The sequence below is a fragment of the Alosa sapidissima genome, chromosome 8 (assembly GCF_018492685.1).
Source record: "Alosa sapidissima isolate fAloSap1 chromosome 8, fAloSap1.pri, whole genome shotgun sequence".
NCBI lineage: Eukaryota > Metazoa > Chordata > Actinopteri > Clupeiformes > Clupeidae > Alosa > Alosa sapidissima.
The window spans coordinates 21,534,447-21,552,854 of NC_055964.1; the positions used below are offsets into that span (position 1 = coordinate 21,534,447).

Below are 18,408 nucleotides of genomic sequence, written 5' to 3' on the forward strand. Positions count from 1 at the left end.
ACATAACTAATGTTATGTTCCTTGTAACTTTTGGCAGAAATATATGAGCATTAAATAACTCAAAATATAAGCCTAGATAGATATAAAAGTGAGCTACATAGTGTTACAAAGGACAGTAAGATGAGTGATGAACAGCTGGGTCCATGCCAATTCTACACGAGCGGCCCTCTACCGGTTGAACATGTAACAACATTGCCACTCAGTAGCATCTCTTTCCGGGCTGCAGAAGTGTACCTACTATTTGGTCCCCCACAATTACTGAAAAGGGTTTAGAATTGCTGGCTATGACACCTCGGTGTATAGTTATTCTCCAATAAAATACTGTGTTGAATCTCATGTTCCGTTTAATTAAACAAATCGAAAAACCTCGAAAAAGGTGAAATGTTTCCTCCGGAAGAGTTTTCAAGTGACAATGGGAGATTAATGGCTGCAGTCGCAGTAAGAAGCTGTCTTTGTTGTTTACATTTTATAACTACTTTCTGCCTCGCTCAGTGCTCGTGCTCTTAGTCGTTTGGCTTTACATTTCCTTGAATTGTATTTACTTCTGACTGTCAGTAACTGTAATATAAACAAAACCCTGTAACAAACAAACTAAAGATATCCTTGCAAGGAGGCTATCCGGCTAAATCGCTTGGTCGACAGCTAGATCACCACAAAAACATTGACAAGAATGCTAAGCTAACGTGAAGTAGCCAGCTAACACTATTTTGTGAGGCTTGGCAATATTTGCTTGCAGACAGCTATCGAAAACACTTGGACATACTATTTTTATGTCATTCAGCTTCACAAGGACAGAGATATTGGGTAATTAAGCTGTGGTGTTGCTAAATGTTAGCAGCTCTTTCCTGATGTTTTTAGCCAAAGTTAGTTATTGCCAGAGTAACGTTAGTCATTATAAGCTGATAAGTCGAGCTCTAAAGTAATATTTAACTGGCATCATGCGATGTAGCCTATTTGTGGTGTAATTTCATGCAATGTCATTCCGAAATGTTCTTAGACAACATGTCTCCTTTGCAGAGTTGACACCGATGTTATTGGACTATTGTATTGGAGATAGATGAGGAGGTGAATTCATGAAGGAACAGCAATGCACTAGAAAAGGGATCCAGTGAAGTGTGAACATAGAGCCGAAGTACCCAATAGTCTTACACGTAAGTATCAAGTCTGCGTTGCCAGCTGTTTTACAGTGGGTGACTTAAGATCAAGGCAGACAGAGGTAATACTACTTCATAATACTGATACTGCTATCTTTACTTGTGTAGAGTAACTTAATGACTTGCCTCACCTTTTTCAACAACGAAATTGAAATACCGGTAGTTAAAATCACTCCTCTTTGCTTATAACTTAAGAATGCTGATAATAATGGATCATCCACATAATGGATCATATGACCCTGAATCTGAAATCTGAACTCTTGTCTTTGACCAGGGTCAGAAACATGTTCACTGCAACCCAGACCTCCAAGACCCAGTTCTTGGACAAAGCCCGGCAGCTGAGGGAGGAGAGGAAAGGTTACAAAGAGAAGGAGAGAGCTGCCACTCTCATGCAGGCGCTGGTCAGGAGGTTCCTCTGTCGCTGTGCATTGCAGAAAGAAATCAGGTCTGTCATTCACTACACGAGTAAACCTGCTGTTTGGCAAAGACTTCTGATAATGTCAGGAGAAAAGGGCTAAGCAGCATAACTGTAAACCAAGAGCTTTGTATTGATTTGTGGACTTCTTATTCAATTTAGTCATGATAAAAAGGCCCAGGCCTGAACAGACTCTCTACTGTCTGTTCACCATGTGTCTTCTCTGATTTTCTTGCAGAAAAGAAGTTGATGAGTTTTTTGCTGCCAGCGAGGCGGGCACAACGAAGAGAAATGCATTATCCATATTTAAGATTGCACGGAAGTTATTGTTCATCTGTGGCAAGGATGACAAATTGGTAAACTTGGAAATTTGAATTGTATACAGTTTCAATTAATTTCCGAATGCACAGATATTACTGCAGGAGATTCAATTTAACGTAGTAAACTCATTTAGTTGTTCTCTTTTTTTTAAATCAATCTCATACAGCGCTTTGAGAAGCTCTGCCGTGCCATTCTCAGCAGCATGGAAGTTGACAATGAACCTAAAGTAAGTTGATAAAAATAAAATCCCTGATCACTCCACCCTCTGTATTCTGAAGCTCTTGCTGATGTATCTTGTTTGTTGTTAATGTGCATAGGTGTGGTATGTGTCCTTGGCCCTGTCCAAAGACCTCACCATCCCCTGGCTCAAGCAAATTAAAGATGTCCTGTGGATGTGCTGCGAGTTCCTCAAAAAACTAAAGGTTGGTCAGTCAGTCTTATTCAGCCGACCACACGTTACCATGTTGCTGCTGTGTGTTTTTCAATTATCATTTTTTGATAGCAGTGATGCTGACAGTGCAGTTATTTTTTTTTAAACTAGGACAAACTCCAAACTCATCAGCTTTTTTCAGGCTAAATGTCTTTAAATAATCATTGTTGTCCTCTCCTCTTTCTCTCCCGATTTATCTCTTGCTTTCTCCCTTCTCCATCCCTTTCTCTTACGGTCTCCCTCATGGCCTACACACAGCCTGACATAATGCAGGACAGTAAGCTGGTGACACTACACCTCACTATGCTCATCACATTCACTGACACTGCTACCTGGAAGATTGTAAAAGGGAAAGGTGAGTGCAAGCAGTAATGGGCATCACGCTTCATGGTTTCCATAAGGAGAGACTGGTATTGAACTTTTTCTTTGTCACCCTTACTAGGAGAACCATTGAAACCGGCCCTGAATAGAATGTGTGAGAACATCATGGGCCATCTCAACCAGAAGGGATTTTACTCCGTGTTGCAGGTATATCTTCATATCAGTCCCTTAGATTTTTTTTTTTTTAATTTTCTGTCGTGATTTAGGAGATAGAGACATAATAGCGCATATCTTTTACAATGTTTTAAGCGTAAGTTTTATGTGTGTTAAATAAACATAGACATGGCCAGTTACAGTTCAGCAGTACTTTGGATGTATTGCTTTTCTCATTGGTTTTCAAAATTGGTCAATATGCTGATGTGACATGATATTTTTAATTTCCCATAGATTTTGCTCACAAATGGATTGGCAAGATCCAGGCCCTCTCTGACCAAGAGCATGTTAACAGCCATATTTACACTCTCCCTCAGGTAAGACTGTCAACATTCAGTCTTTGCTGCCATATGTATGTAGCCAGGTTCGAGCTCCGGCTTGAAGGAAGCAATGCTTTTGGGGGCAGCCGTGGCCTACTGGTTAACGCTTCGGACTTATAACCAGAGGGTTGCCGGTTCGAACCCCGACCAGTAGGAACGGCTGAAGTGCCCTTGAGCAAGGCACCTAACACCTCACTGCTCCCTGAGCGCCGCTGTAGCAGACAGCTCACTGCAACGGGATTAGTGTGCTTCACCTCACTGTGTTCACTAGGTGTTGAGTGTTTCACTAATTCACGGATTGGGATAAATGCAGAGACCAAATTTCCCTCACGGGATCAAAAGAGTATATACTTATACTTATATAGGTAGATGTACAGTAATGTACCCTTTTTCTTATTTCAGACCTGTGATCGCTGCACACTTCTCAGATAACCTGCTGAGGTCCTTCCTCATCCACATCATGTCTGTTCCAGCAGTCGTTTCTCACCTCAACACACTAACCCCTGAGGTACTTTCATTATCGACGCCCCTCTGAACTACACACAACTGCCCTTGGGTCTAATGACTAGGGGAGTGTTTTAAAAATAAAATAGAATCAGTGGGTAGTTGGACAACAGTCATTAAACCTAGTTTATAATATAACTGATCAGTTTTATGTGTAGGATTTTCTGTTATTTAGGGGTGAATGATTGAACAGAGTTGGGTGGTCTGTACGCAACTCAATATCTGTGAAATCTAACTCTTCTCACACACACACACACACACACACACACACACACACACACACACACACACACACACACACACACACACACACACACACACACACACATATTTTGCTCTGTACAAAGGATGACTGACCTAGTGAAACGTGAGTATTACATGCCTGGTGACTATACTGTATTCTCTCATTAGTGCATGGCCACTATCCAGACTCATGACCTCCTGAGGAAGTTCATCTTGTTCTTGAGTCGAGAGGAACAGTGCCTTGATATCTGTGTCTGCCTGGAGGGAAGTCACACACTGTGCTTACTAGGTAGGGTGTGTGTTTGTGCAGTCTTGTTTTTGTTTATTTGTAGGCATACACTCACTAAAACTACTGTTTACTATTTCTTTTTGTTATTTCATTGTTATTTAAATCTCTGCATCACTGAAAATGAGGACTTCCCTCAATGAACTTCTGAGAATACATTGAATGAATGTGTGAGAGACAGGTCCTCTATGATCGTTAGTCCATCACATTTACAGTATTCACCTACAAAAACAGGTAGTAGCTCATGGTTGCTGGATGGACTAATAGAGCACCCACGGGCTTGGTTATTTCTGCTGATGTGTGTCTCAGATGTCAGATATCCGCTTCAGAAAGCTAGAAAGTTACAGGGCTCATGTTCCACCAATTTGCAGAAGCAGGTTGTTTCACATGCATTGTTTAAACCCCTTGTTCTTTGCCAAGCCTATTACAATTTCACCCAGGTGTGTTTAGATGTGCCCTTCTTCTGTGTTGATTCTAAGCACATTGTTGATGTTCTTACAGGTAACCTTATTCACCTGGGTTACCTGAATGAGAAGGTGCTGGAGGAGGAGGCCAACCACTTTGTGAAGGACCTGACGGACATGCTGTCGTACTGCCAGAGATACGTGTCTCAGAAGAAGTCCAACCTCACACACTGGCACCCCGTATTGGGATGGTTCTCCCAGACTGTGGATTACGGGTCAGTTCTGAACAAAGACTTAACTATCATTATTATACTGTCATTATGGTTCTTATATGTGGGTAGCAAAAAACAATGTCAGGGTAGTAATACTTATTATAAAATATCATCAATTTGTCAACAGTCTGGGTAAACAAATCGTTGCAAATAGCATGACCTGAAAAGGACATGGTCATTGCCTGTTTTTCCCAGAAAGAGGTCAGTGAAGAGGCCAGTGAAGCATGCTTTAATGCAACACAATGTAGGTCTTTCAAGCTCATTTGGATGCCACAGTGACTTGGAATAAGGGAAATGGAGTGTCTGACATTGTCGACGTGCATCCGGAAACTCTGGTATTGCACTATGTAATGTTGTTGTAGTGGGTAGGAGCGTGACCCATTTTCTTGGTTTTAGACAAATTGGGTACCCCCTTAGTGCTAAATGAGAACCCAGTACGTTGGCAAATGACGAGAAGTGGAATTCCTACATTGTATGACGTCAATCAGTGTGAACAAATCCAATCTCTGGCTGCCTCGGGGGACAGAGAAGGCCTTCACTAACATCAAACCAGTCAGATCTGAGAGGTGTCCAGTCAGTCTAAATAAGGACCTTCAGTACCCGTCAGTTATTATGTCAAATCCATGTCCATTCACATCTGCTTGTGCGTAGGATCTGGTGGATAAGCACTACATGCAGGGGGTGTATATTTCTCAGGCCACAAGTATCTGCGGATATTGATTGACCATCTCTCTGAATGGGAAAATTATAAACGATTATGGGGAAAGTAGACCCCTTTTTGCCCATGGGTGTCTCTATGATGCTGAGTGATGTCCTCTTCCTGTCTCTGCTGTTTGACCCGTGTAGTCTGAACGAGTCCATGCCCCTGGTGACACGGCAGCTGCAGTACCTGTGGGGCGTGCTCGTCATCCGCACACTCTTCTGCGACGTGCTCAGCAAGAAGCTGGAGGCCCAGGAGCCCACCCCTCCTCCCCCACCTCAACCAAGCGCGTCGCAGAACAACCTGCCGGTCAAGAGTGAGTACAATGTACCGAAGACCTGTGTGCTTCAAAGAATGACACCAAATTGAATGGCAGTTGAAAGCATGTGTATACTTATTATAATGTATACTTCCGAGAATAAATAAAGGTTGAATGAATGAATGAATGTGTGAGACACTGGTCCTCTATGATCCTTAGTTCATCACATTTACAGTATTCACCTACAAAAACAGGTAGTAGCTCATGGTTGCTGGCTGGACTAATAGAGGACCCATGGGCTTGGTTATTTCTGCTGATGTGTGTCTCAGATGTCAGATATCTGCTTCAAAAAGCTAGAAAGTTACTCATGCCACTAATTTGCAGAAGCAAGTTGTTTCACATGAAATGAATGAAACAGATGAAACCATGTCTTTACTTATTACAATGAACTTCCGAGAATAAATAAAGGTTGAATGAATGAAAGCATGTGTTTACTTTAAATATTTATAATCATCAGTGATCATTTAACAGCTATTTAACAATAGTTTGTCCTGTTGTGAGTTTGGCATTGCTGTTGCCTTACCAGGAAGAGCTGTCGTCAGGGTGATAGCCCTCCCTTCCACACGTCTGTTGTGGTGAAGAAGCAGCTCCCTAAGTTGGCTCTCTCTTTCTCCCTCTGCCCTGCAGACCTGTTCAAACGGGCATTCCAGAAGTCGGCATCGGTGCGGAACATCCTGAAGCCAGTGGGCGGGAAGCGCGTAGACTCGGTCGAGGTACAGAAGGTGTGCAGCATCTGTGTGCTGTACCAGACCGCCCTGACCACCCTCACCCAGATCCGCCTGCAGATCCTCACCGGTCAGTCCCACAACATAGCCATGGACCTGTATGTTTGGGCATATATGACAATCAAACAAATGTTAGCGCAAACTAATGATACAAATGTTCAGATATGTATGGTGCTCTCCCCCTAAAGATTGGGATGGAGTCTGTCATTGATATTCAGTGTTCATAATTATTGATCATTCCTAATCATTATGAATGTTCACTGTCTATTCATAATTTACTTATATTAATTTAACTTGCATCGTTTATTCATGTACTTGTATGTGTGACAAACAAACAAATGTTCTGAAAAATAAACAATGCAACACATCAGACACACGCCTCATGCATCCTTGTGTGTGTTTGTGCATGCAGGCCTGACCTATCTGGACGACCTGCTGCCCAAGCTGTGGGCCTTCATCTGTGAGCTGGGGCCACAGGGCGGGCTCAAACTCTTCCTGGAGTGCCTCAACAACGACACGGAGGAGTCCAAGCAGCTGCTCGCCATGCTCATGCTCTTCTGCGACTGCTCACGCCACCTCATCACGTAGGTCACACACACACACACACACACACACACACACACACACTCTCTTACACACACCTGCCTTATAAATACACCTAGCTGCACCTTAACTTTTCATTCACATTTGCAGCTATTTGCTGTTTGCAGATGAATGGTCAGTAACATGAACATGCTAGTTTCTCTCTTGTGTAACGCAAACATTATCATTTCAATGTGCATTACAGGATCCTAGATGACATTGAAGTCTATGAGGAGCAAATATCGTTCAAAATAGAGGAGCTTGTCACCATTTCCTCGTTTCTCAATACATTTGTCTACAAGATGATTTGGGACGGCCTCCTTGGTGAGTTTCACACACTCAAACTATCAACTTTACTCCAACAATTAATATTAATTCTCCAATGAATGACTATCTCAACATAGAAACAGTGATGGCGTGGGCATGTGTTTCTGACTGTTCTGGGTATCTGTATGTGTTTGTGCTCTCTTTTCTGCTTTGTAGAGAATGCCAAAGGTGAGAAGCTAGATCTGTTCCATAGCGTCCATGGCTGGCTAATGGTCCTTTACGAGCGAGACTGCAGACGGAGATTCTCTCCAGATGACCACTGGCTCCGCAAGTGAGGAAAACACACACACACAAACACAAACATAAACACACACACACACACACACACACACACACACACACACACACACACACACTAAGACATACAAACAAATCTCCCTTGTCTTCAAAGTCTCCATGAAGTGACTGTTCAAAAATATGTACACCCCATTTTGTTGACAGTTATGGCACGCTCATTTAATCTCTACTTGTGCACACTAGGAATTCATTTCCTTTTCCTGCAGGCTTACTGTATATCTTTGTCTCATAGTTGTCCTCCCCTCCCTTCTCTCCTCTGTGTCAGGGACCTGAAGCCCAGTCTGCTGTTCCAGGAGCTGGAGAAGGGCAAGAAGAGGGCCCAGCTGCTACTGCAGTACATCCCACACGTCATCCCGCACAAAAACGTACGAGCGCCCACTCTCACGCCACTGACCGGCACTCCCTCTCACAGCATGCCCCAGCCTAGTCTCTTGAAATAACACTTTTTGTTTTTTTCCGTATGATTGTGATGATATAAAAACAAATAACCACAAAAAGCAGTTGATGATGATGCTGATCCACGAATGTGAGTTCTTCGGCTAACAGTTATGTTTCTGTTACAGAGACTGTAGAGGCCACTCTAAATTTAACTTTAAATTATACAAGACAATATGCTGGCAGCTGGTGAGCTCACTACTGCTAGTGTGTGTGTGTGTGTGTGTGTGCGCGTGCGTGCGTGCGTGCGTGTGTGCGTGCGTGCGTACACTACCCCTGGATGGGATGAAATGCAGTGGAAAAAAAGTCCTTCAGGACAAATAAAGTCACTTAACTGGTTTCATTGTGGCTGTGTTCTCAGCGGGTGCTGCTGTTCCGGAACATCGTGATGAAAGAGAAGGAGACACTGGGCCTGGTGGAGACGAGCCAGGCCTCCCCACACGTCACGCACATCACCATCCGCCGCTCACGCATGCTGGAGGTACGGAGGGCAGCCCCTCAACACGTGCAGGCCACTACACTGCACCCCAGCCTTGTCTCAGCACTCACATGTTTAATACCAAACTGCCAACATAGTAATGCACTAGGAATTCTTTTGAAATACTTTTTTGCGATTTTTTTTGTATTAATATTGATTTTTAAACATGTAAATGAGGGGTGGCACAGACATATCCAAAGGGCACAGGCACATCCAAAGTCACCAGTTACAGCTGTGATGAGACAATGAATCCATATTATTACAACAGTAATACTGTAGTAAAGATACATTTCACAGGTGTATAATATATTGTATTGTACAAGTATTGTTATGTCCCTTGTTTAGGGCTTAGGGAAATAACAAAGAGCAATAACAGGCAGACAAAAGATATAAAGTTAATTATATGTATTAATAACAAAAATAGAATAACTTAGGAAACTAAGGCTCAATTTTAAGGTTAACAAAAAAGTACGGGCAAACGCAGGAAAAATCACCAGGCCTCCAAAGTAGACCTGAACAGGCTTCAGTTCACTTCCCGGCCTCTCACCCCGGGAGTGGCTGAAGCGGCAGAACAAAAAACAACTCTGGCCCGAGGCTCGGCCCGAAGGTGGCAAGGAGTGGCGTGACGGGCGTCTCAAAGAAAGTCGGAAGAGCGCTCCTCTGCTGACGTCATGGCTGAACTTTTAAAGGGCCAGTAGCCCGAAACATCCAATGACTGCAATTGGTCAATTAAGCTGCACCGGCAATCAGCAAACTGGCAAAGAGGCAATCTGCAACATAAGAATGAACAAGGGAGCCACAAGCCACAAGGAAAAGATATTTTATATATATATATACACGACCACAGGGTCATAATAGTATGTTGTCCCTTGTACAGAAAATGATTCATTTTGAGATATTATGTACATAGTAGTGAAAATAGCAGTTTTAAGATCTGTGTCTGCTGTTTAGCCAAAAGTTAAGTCTCACCTTCTGGGTCCTTGTGTGGTGATGGTGGAGTCCTTACTGTACACCATTCAGCCAGATATCCAGGAGTGCATCCTTAATCTGAAGCTTGTCTCTTCACCTCCTCCAGGACGGGTACGACCAGCTCCGGCGATTACCGGTCAACTCCATCAAAGGAGTGATCCGTGTGAAGTTTGTCAACGACCTGGGTGTGGACGAGGCTGGTATTGACCAGGACGGTGTCTTCAAGGAGTTCTTAGAAGAGATCATCAAAAAGGTCTTCAACCCTGCACTGAATCTGTTCAAGGTAAACACGTACACGTTCTCATCACCTAGCAGTGTGCAGTGTCCATCCTTCCTTACATTCCCACTCAAGCATAGCATTTGCCATGAGGAATCAATGGTCAGGTGACATTAAATGACTGAACATGCACCTAAAGGATCGATCTTCCTGAAAACATTGCACCTTCACTTCCTCAGTCTCGTTCCTTTATTCTGGTTGTGGGTTAAGGCCAATTAATAGTCTAGGCGGCGTTTGTTGCATGACAAAATATTTTACTTTCATTTAACAATAATATGTTACATAGTAACAAAAATGTACAAGTTGTTATAGAGACTAGGTGATGTTCTATTCAACATTTTTTGTCATCGATGCAGGACTATAAAAGTGTATAGTATTTTTTGTCTAGCGACACTTGTTGCCTGGACTATAAATGAGACTCTTTTTGCTGCACCCATGTTTTCCATTTCACTCTGTGCTGCTGGATTTAGTCAGCCAGAGCAAATGTGTTCAGCCCAGGAGTCGCATTGATTAGTTCACAAAAAGCTGTGGTAGAGAGCAGAGGTAGATAGACAGTGCATACCACACAGGGGTTCGCCCGAAATGCTCTGTCGTTGTCTGTCTCTTTGCGCTTCTTTATGTGTGTGTCCACGTATGCGTGTGTGTGTGCGTGTTTGCGTGTGTCTGTGTGGACATGGACGTGTTTGTGTGCGTGTGTTTGTATGTGCGCGCTCGTTTGTGTGTGTGTCTGTGTGTGTGTTTTTACGTCTGTGCGCACGGGTGCGTGTTTGTGTGTATGCGCGTGCTTCTTTGTGCGTGCGCCTGTGTGTGATTGTACGTGTGTGCACCCATGTGTGTGTATGTGAGTGTGCATACGCACGTGTGTGTGTGTGTGTATGTGCGTGCATGCACGTGTGTGTGCGCATATTTACGCGTGTGTCTGTGACACGTCTCATCCGTGCCTCCCCCCCCCCACGCCCGTCTAGACGACCAGCGGGAACGAGCGCCTCTACCCGTCGCCCACGTCCAACATCCACGAGAACCACCTGCAGCTCTTTGAGTTCGTGGGCAAGATGCTGGGCAAGGCCATGTACGAGGGCATCGTGGTGGACGTGCCCTTCGCATCCTTCTTCCTCAGCCAGGTGCTCGGACACCACCACAGCACCTTCTACAGCTCCATCGACGAGCTGCCCTCGCTCGACTCTGAGTTCTACAAGAACCTCACCTCCATCAAGGTGCGTCCGGCACTGCCTGCTCGCGTCCACCTGTGGTGGACGCAGTGCTCAGTGTAGTTGGTGTGTGCTGCTTGAAATGCTTCGTCTCTGCATGTTGTTGATATCTTTTTTCCGGGTTGTGCGAGGGGTTGGGTTTTCCAGAAATGGCACTGTTGTAAAATTGTATTCCAAAAAGCTAATATTGACTATATTATATATATTGACCAATATTTAATATTTCAAATGAGATTGACACCTCAGGATTACCCAAATATTACAAATCTGAGGTGCGTGGTGTATTTCCAGGCATTTAATAATAATCTTACTGTTAACAACACCCCACTTTCCCAAAGCACCATATACTGAGTAACCTCAGCAGTTTGGTTGGGATTATCTATGAGGGCCTGATCATTTGTACTCATGCCACTGATGTGACTTCCAGCGCTATGATGGAGATGTGAGTGACCTGGGGCTGACCCTATCGTATGACGAGGAGGTGATGGGACAGGTATGAACAACACAATCTAATATGTCAGTGGTCATGTCAGTGGTCATGTCTGTTCCTCTCCCCAGTTTATTTCTGTGCCATGCGGTCACTATTGTGCTATTGTGTGTGTCTCTCTCTCTCTCTCTCTCTCTCTCTCTCTCTCTCTCGCTCGCTCTCTCTCTCTCTCGCTGCAGTTGGTTTGCCATGAGCTCATTTGTGGTGGGAAGACCATGCCTGTGACCAATGAAAACAAGTGAGTCACTGACCTACGTCAGGCCTCTGGCCTACGTCAGTAAAAGAAAGTAAAATAAAGAAAAGTAAACAAAGAGCTTTAGACTTGCACTGTACGTGCTTTGTCACCATAGTCCATCTGAACTTGAAGTGCATTGACTCCTTGCTATTTTAGAGTTTGGTTCTCTTGGATATGATTAAGATTTTTTAAATGGAGAACATAGCAGCCTACATAATCAGGCTCAGTGACGCCATCGTAGAACTGGAAAGCTCTAATCTCACGTTTCGCCCTTTCGATAATCTTCTGGCATTCAAAACCTGCTCTCAACATCACAAGCACTAGTGAACTTGAATGAACTGGAAAAAACAAAGATGGCTCATAATAGTTTTGAGGCTTCATAGAACAATACCAAGCAATGTCATTCAACTGACAAGCGCAGCACAGTGTTTGTCTCAGTTGACTGGGAACTGAAGCCTGCGTGACACCTCCCTCATGCCTCTGAACTTTTGACCTCCACCACTACATCTATCTGCAGGATCAGCTACATCCACCTGATGGCGCACTTCCGGATGCACACGCAGATCAAGGAGCAGACGGCGGCATTCATCCGCGGCTTCCGCTGCATCATCAACCACGAGTGGCTGCACATGTTCTCCACGCCCGAGGTGCAGCGCCTCGTCTCTGGGGACAACGCCGAGATCGACCTGGATGACCTCAAGTGGGTCCCATCCATTTAGTGACTTATTTGACTGATTAGTTGATCGATGTGTTTGCCGTTTGGTTAATATTGGAGTTTCAGCTCTCTGCTTTCTAGTGAGAGCTGACCTCCAGCTTGTCTTGCTTTATGTGATCTTCACCCATAGACATGACCAAATGACATGCAAAGCTTTTTCCCCACTCAGATTGCTGTGAAACTCTGTTGCTTCTTTGTAACCTTATACCCCCCCCCCCCCCCCCCCCCCCCACACACACACACACACACACACACACACACAACCTCTCTCTTTCCTTCTTTCCCCAGGAAACACACTGTGTATTATGGAGGTTTCCACAGCAGTCATCGTGTGATCATCTGGCTGTGGGACATCCTCTCCAGTGACTTCACCCCGGAGGAGAGGGCCATGTTTCTCAAGGTGACCCCTGCCTGCCCTCTCTCACCCACCCCACCTTACAGCCTGTAGGACAGTGCAGTGTAGCTCCTCTGTGTCAATCAGTCTGAAAGTTTGTAAGAAAAGCTTCTCTTGCGCAACAGCAGAACCAGGCTTTATCTGTATTGTCTTCTACATGTATGACCAGATCTCGTATATTAGTAGATGTGCCAACAACATTGTAACATCTAGGCTGTCCATATGTCTTGGAGGGTTCAGTTGTTACCTGCCAGAGTGACAGCAATGATAAGACACGGTGATATGGGTTTTCACATTGATCCTGCCCAGTGCACTGACCTCCCACTGTTCTCTGTGCTGGCTGTGTGCAGTTTGTCACCAGCTGTTCCAGGCCCCCTCTGCTGGGCTTTGCCTACCTCAAACCCCCCTTCTCCATCCGCTGTGTGGAGGTGTCCGATGACCAGGTGAGGCACACTGACGGCCTGCTGAAGGTTTCAAACGAAGCGTAAATGGCAACCGTAAAAGGATGCAGTAGGTGCATCGCAATTACACACAGCGTTGACCTCTGCCCATCCATCTAAAACGTCCCTCCCAAAGACGAGTTAATGTTCGTGTGTGTGTGTGTGTCTGTGTGTGTGTCTGTGTGTGTGTGTCTGTGTGTGTGTCTGTGTGTGTGTGTCTGTGTGTCTGTGTGTGCATTTCTCTGTGTGTGTGTGTGTGTGTGTGTGTGTGTGTGTGTGTGTGTGTGTGTGTGTGTGTGTGTGTGTATGCATTTCTCTGCCTGTGTGTGTGTACTTATCTGTGTGTGTTCTCTCCCCAGGACACGGGGGACACTTTGGGCAGCGTGCTGCGGGGGTTCTTCACCATCCGCAAGAAGGAGCCAGGCGGCCGGCTGCCCACCTCGTCCACCTGCTTCAACCTGCTTAAGCTGCCCAACTACAGCAAGAAGAGCATCCTGCGCGACAAGCTGCGCTACGCCATCAGCATGAACACGGGCTTCGAGCTCTCCTAACGCCCAGCCCCCCGGCCAGCCAGCCAGCCACGGAGCACCAGAGCGCACGCCGCATGCTCCATCGCTTGTCACACCCATATGTACACACCTACACACACACACACACACACACACACACACACACACACACACACACACACACACACACACACACACATACACACACACACACTCACACTGAAAGACCTATGAGGCAGTTGAAACCCCGTGGAGATGTATGGAATCCCTGGTCTCCTGCCTCCCCTGAATGACTTACCTGTAAGATAAGAGAAGGACTACTAAGCTCTTTCTTCCTAAAAGACCCTGTCTCAGCATCTGAAGCGCCTCAGGAGCCTCAGTCGCCTTACTGAAATTAGACCCTCAACAGAGGTGGCCTCTGCGGCAGGCGTTTTTTTGGGCAGCCCCTCCTGAACTTCTGCGGAGTTTCTGGCCCCTCAGCAGCGGGCAGTCTGTCCCTCTGCGCCGGAAGGAAACTCTCCCATAGAGGCCAGAGCGAGCGGGACTGTCTGTGCGAGGCCTCCGCACTAAACTCTGATCCTAAAGAACTCGCCAAAGGAGTGGAAAGGAGGGGGGGGGGGAAACGAAGCAAAATGACACACCCTTGGCGTTACGCCAGTATTTCTCAGGCCCCCCCCATCCCCTGGTAGCCCCTGGCCATGCGTATGGGGATGCAACCTTTGACCTGGAAAGCAATACAGACACAACAAGACAACAAAGCCATGCAAGACGCGCACACTCACCTAACCTATCTACACACACACACACACACACACACACACACACACACACACACACACACACACACACACACACCTACATATCTCCATGAACCCAGACAGTATGAGGAAATGGGGGTCAGTGTTCTGTGGCACAGCTTGTTGACGTCTGTCTATTGAGGAGCTCAGTGCAGCGCCAGTGCGGCTGTTCCTCTCGGCTTCATAAGAGTGTGTGAGAGTGTGATTTAAAAATGGACAGCACTGAACAGCTTGGATGAAGTAATGCTGTGGAGGTAGTGTAAGAGACAGAAAGAATGACCTTTTTGTGAAAGACCCATTTCATCTCCTATAGTTCTCTCCCTTATTCTAACACTAACAGTCTCCGTGTGGAGGTGACATCCTGCACATAAATGAAACATGTATTTTTTTGCACATCTTTTAGACATATGCAGAGACAGTGTCCTGTTGTACCACTTTGCTTTTGAACTGACACACCTCTCACTCCTTAATGTCTTTACAATGACAGATGTCCATGTACTGTTTAACGTTTTTGATGTTAGGTCCCCTTTTCTCTCATTTATTTACATTTTAATGTATGTTACATTAACACAGGCACTGAGTTGTCCTATTATGATGTTAACCTCCAGTCTGAGGTTTGTAGCCAGAAACGTTGTCCTACTCCATATGGGTTCCATAAAGAGATCTGGAAACAGTGCCTCCTGCATGATATGTACTGTATCTCTCCACTACCTGCATCACCCCTGCTTTAAAACAAAAGGCTCAAGCCTTTCACCCACACACTCTTATCCAGCTCCATCCTATACACATAGCCTGGCTCTGCTTTCATAGAGCATCATTACAAGAGAAGAAACAGGAGGAGGAGATGGGGAGGCCTTCTGGAGTCCTCGGTGATGACATCAGTCTGCATTCTACTCCTCTGTGTTCATCTGTCCCTCCCTCAAGACACGGCATTTGGTTTTGGGGGGAGCGCATAAGTGTTCCAGCGGAAATGAAGCCATAAAAACTGAGGGGGGGGGGGTGTATTGCGAGAGCAGGAACTGTGGAGTGAGTGCCACAGGCAGAAACCTGGCTTGCACAGTCCTGCAGAACTGTTCATTGGGAATTGCCATGTGAGACTTGACTAAAAGTGACTTTTTTTTTAACTCATCAACGTGTGGTGAGAAGGAAAAAAACAAACAAGCAAACTATTAAAGGACACCTCTTTCCTAGTAAATATGGACGTTATAATAAATGATGTCATTGGCTAGTTAACAGAGTCTGTTAAAACAGGTCCACCCTCTTGCCTGCCCTGTATACTGAGCACAAAATCAAAGTTTTCAGTTGAAATTTTTTTGTGCTGTTTTTATAGCTGTGGAGAAAACATTTATTGCTACTCAATATGTTGTATATTCAGGATGCTGAACTCTGTGGTGACCAGGTGAAATGTGGTCAGTCATTCAAGAGGGGCAACATTGATGGACAATTTGGCAATAGCTTGTTTTCAAACTTACATTATGCAAAACCACCCAATTATGTCACCCGTGGGTTGTCCCCAATATACCTCCATTGAAATATTGTGAACCCTAGTTATATTTGTTGTCAGTGTGTACGCAATCATACAGAACATGACACACATGGTAAATTGTGTTCTTATAACGGACAGAACAATGCTGTGCTACAGAAAGATGGCAGAAAGATGTCCAGATATCATGTCAAATTTTGCAAAACAAAACATACCCTTACGGAGTTTTTGTGAATCCAGAAATGCATTTCAACAATTGAAACAGATTTTCTGTCCAGCTTTTATTTTTTGCCTAGCCACTCTGTTTATGGCTTTACAGCATTTTGTCAAAGATAGCATAACAGCTCTAGGGGCAAGGCATATTAAAGCCTGTATCTTCGAAGGCTGTTCCACTTTCAGAATCGCCACCATTTCCGTTAAGGGATTTCTTGTATTTATGAACACTTGCAATTGATATTGGACTTCTGCTGAAGCACTGGTGAGAATGTGTAAGGGCTTTAGTAGAACCTCACCTACTCCAGCCCACCCTCTCTCTCAAAAAAGGAAACTGTCACAAGCATTGAGTCACATGTGAAGCCTGTGAGATCTGGTAAACAGGCTACCTGGGGATTATCTCAGATGTGCCAGACTTTAGCAAGACAGAAAGTTACCTCAGTGGATGTGACTACTGTGAGTCTGATGTGCTTTGATGATGTCACATATTCATGCATATACTAATATTTGTTATAAAGAAAGATTGCTGAAAGATTACAACCTTGAAAAATAGCAATTCCTTTGACCCTTTGAAAGAAACTTTGCATTTGGTTGCACCATGTCAAAGGCAATTCAAATGAGACAAAAAATGAAGTGAAAATGTCTATGTAAATGTGTGTATATATATATATATATATATATATATATACACACATTTATATATATATATAATTGTCAATCGATCATGTAAAGCTTTTGAATATTCTTTAAAAAAAAAAAACTTTACTTAACAACTTACCTGTTGTGGTTGATCTTCATATGAATCATTTTCAAGCCTACTAGTCAGGGGCCAATTCTGAAAAGGGCTTCCGTTAAGACTTTTGCGGACATGTTTTGGTACAAGCTGTCACCCTATTTCTTTAGGTAGAAGACACCCTTAGGTAAGATATTAGGGTGGTTGTCAAGCTGAATTTTTTTGTGTGTGATTTGTACAAGCAATTTCAGGCCAATTTTTTGGTTTCCTGCTCAACACGACATGCCAGCAATAAATGTTGAATATCTCCACAACCACAAGGACCATATACATAAAAAGGTATCACATGAAAGCTAACACTCATTGGCTGTCTGCAGAAGTGTCAGAATTTACATTTATTGTACAGTGTAAGAGATAACAGAACTAGAACATGAAAAAACAATCTCTGCCTAAAGAGAACCAGTTTTCAAAATGAATATCATCTTAGAAACATAACATAGTACCCCAAAACCTCTATTAATCAGTACCCTATCTATGGGAATGAGTCAAGCCAAGTTTAAAGCTTGTAGGGAGAGTCAGTGCAATACTGCACAAGTTATAATTCTTTAATGTCAAGGCGGAAATTTAGAACTGTAGATGGTGGTCTATGGTATATTTAATTAACATATCACTATAGTTATTAATTCCATCCTAACATTACTGCTCTCTCACTTCTTTAGGGTTAGGGGTAAGTAACTAGTTAGTAGTAATAACTATATAATAGTCGTATGGCAAAGGTATGTTTTTCCCCATCCAAGCAGTGACTCTCAGGTAGGCAGCCAACAGAAGGCACCCAGGGACCATGTCCATGTGCTCAGTCTGAGTCCTGGTCAGGAAAAGAAGAGTTTACTGTTTTGCTAATGAATACCTTCCCAATACAAAACATGCATGCATGCATCCAAGGGCATAATATAAATCTAATCTACAAAACAGTTATTACATTACATTACATTTGGCTGACGCATTTTTAAGCAACTAACAACATGGTTAATAGTTTAAGCTTTATAAAGCAATTCTCTCAACACTTATAGGACCATTTTAAAAAGCTCTAGTACAATAAGAATAAGTGCATCAGTGAGTGCTGTTTTTTAAACAATCGAAAGTCAGTTCTAGTCAGGTGGTAAGTGCTAGGATCAGCAAAACTAGTTATTACTGCTAACTAG

General features: G+C 44.1%; 1 protein-coding gene across 2 annotated transcripts; it reads left to right on the plus strand.

The window, feature by feature from the left end:
* Nucleotides 1–232: 232 nt before the first annotated feature.
* On the plus strand, nt 233–15,448 carry ube3b (ubiquitin protein ligase E3B). Of its 2 annotated transcripts, none has more exons than XM_042101305.1 (27): nt 233–438; nt 1,018–1,151; nt 1,429–1,599; nt 1,808–1,925; nt 2,057–2,116; nt 2,208–2,312; nt 2,579–2,675; nt 2,763–2,848; nt 3,089–3,171; nt 3,577–3,682; nt 4,090–4,210; nt 4,709–4,886; nt 5,730–5,899; nt 6,530–6,697; nt 7,040–7,211; nt 7,415–7,533; nt 7,693–7,807; nt 8,099–8,198; nt 8,630–8,749; nt 9,822–9,998; nt 10,958–11,206; nt 11,628–11,693; nt 11,867–11,925; nt 12,440–12,622; nt 12,926–13,037; nt 13,382–13,474; nt 13,831–15,448. In XM_042101305.1, exons 3-27 carry the CDS (start codon nt 1,439–1,441, stop codon nt 14,020–14,022), a joined length of 3,210 nt encoding a protein of 1,069 aa, XP_041957239.1. In that variant the 5' UTR covers nt 233–438; nt 1,018–1,151; nt 1,429–1,438; the 3' UTR covers nt 14,023–15,448. The 2 variants fall into 2 exon arrangements, with proteins under 2 accessions (XP_041957239.1, XP_041957241.1); XM_042101307.1 differs by lacking the exon at nt 233–438 and adding an exon at nt 468–804.
* Nucleotides 15,449–18,408: the final 2,960 nt, after the last annotated feature.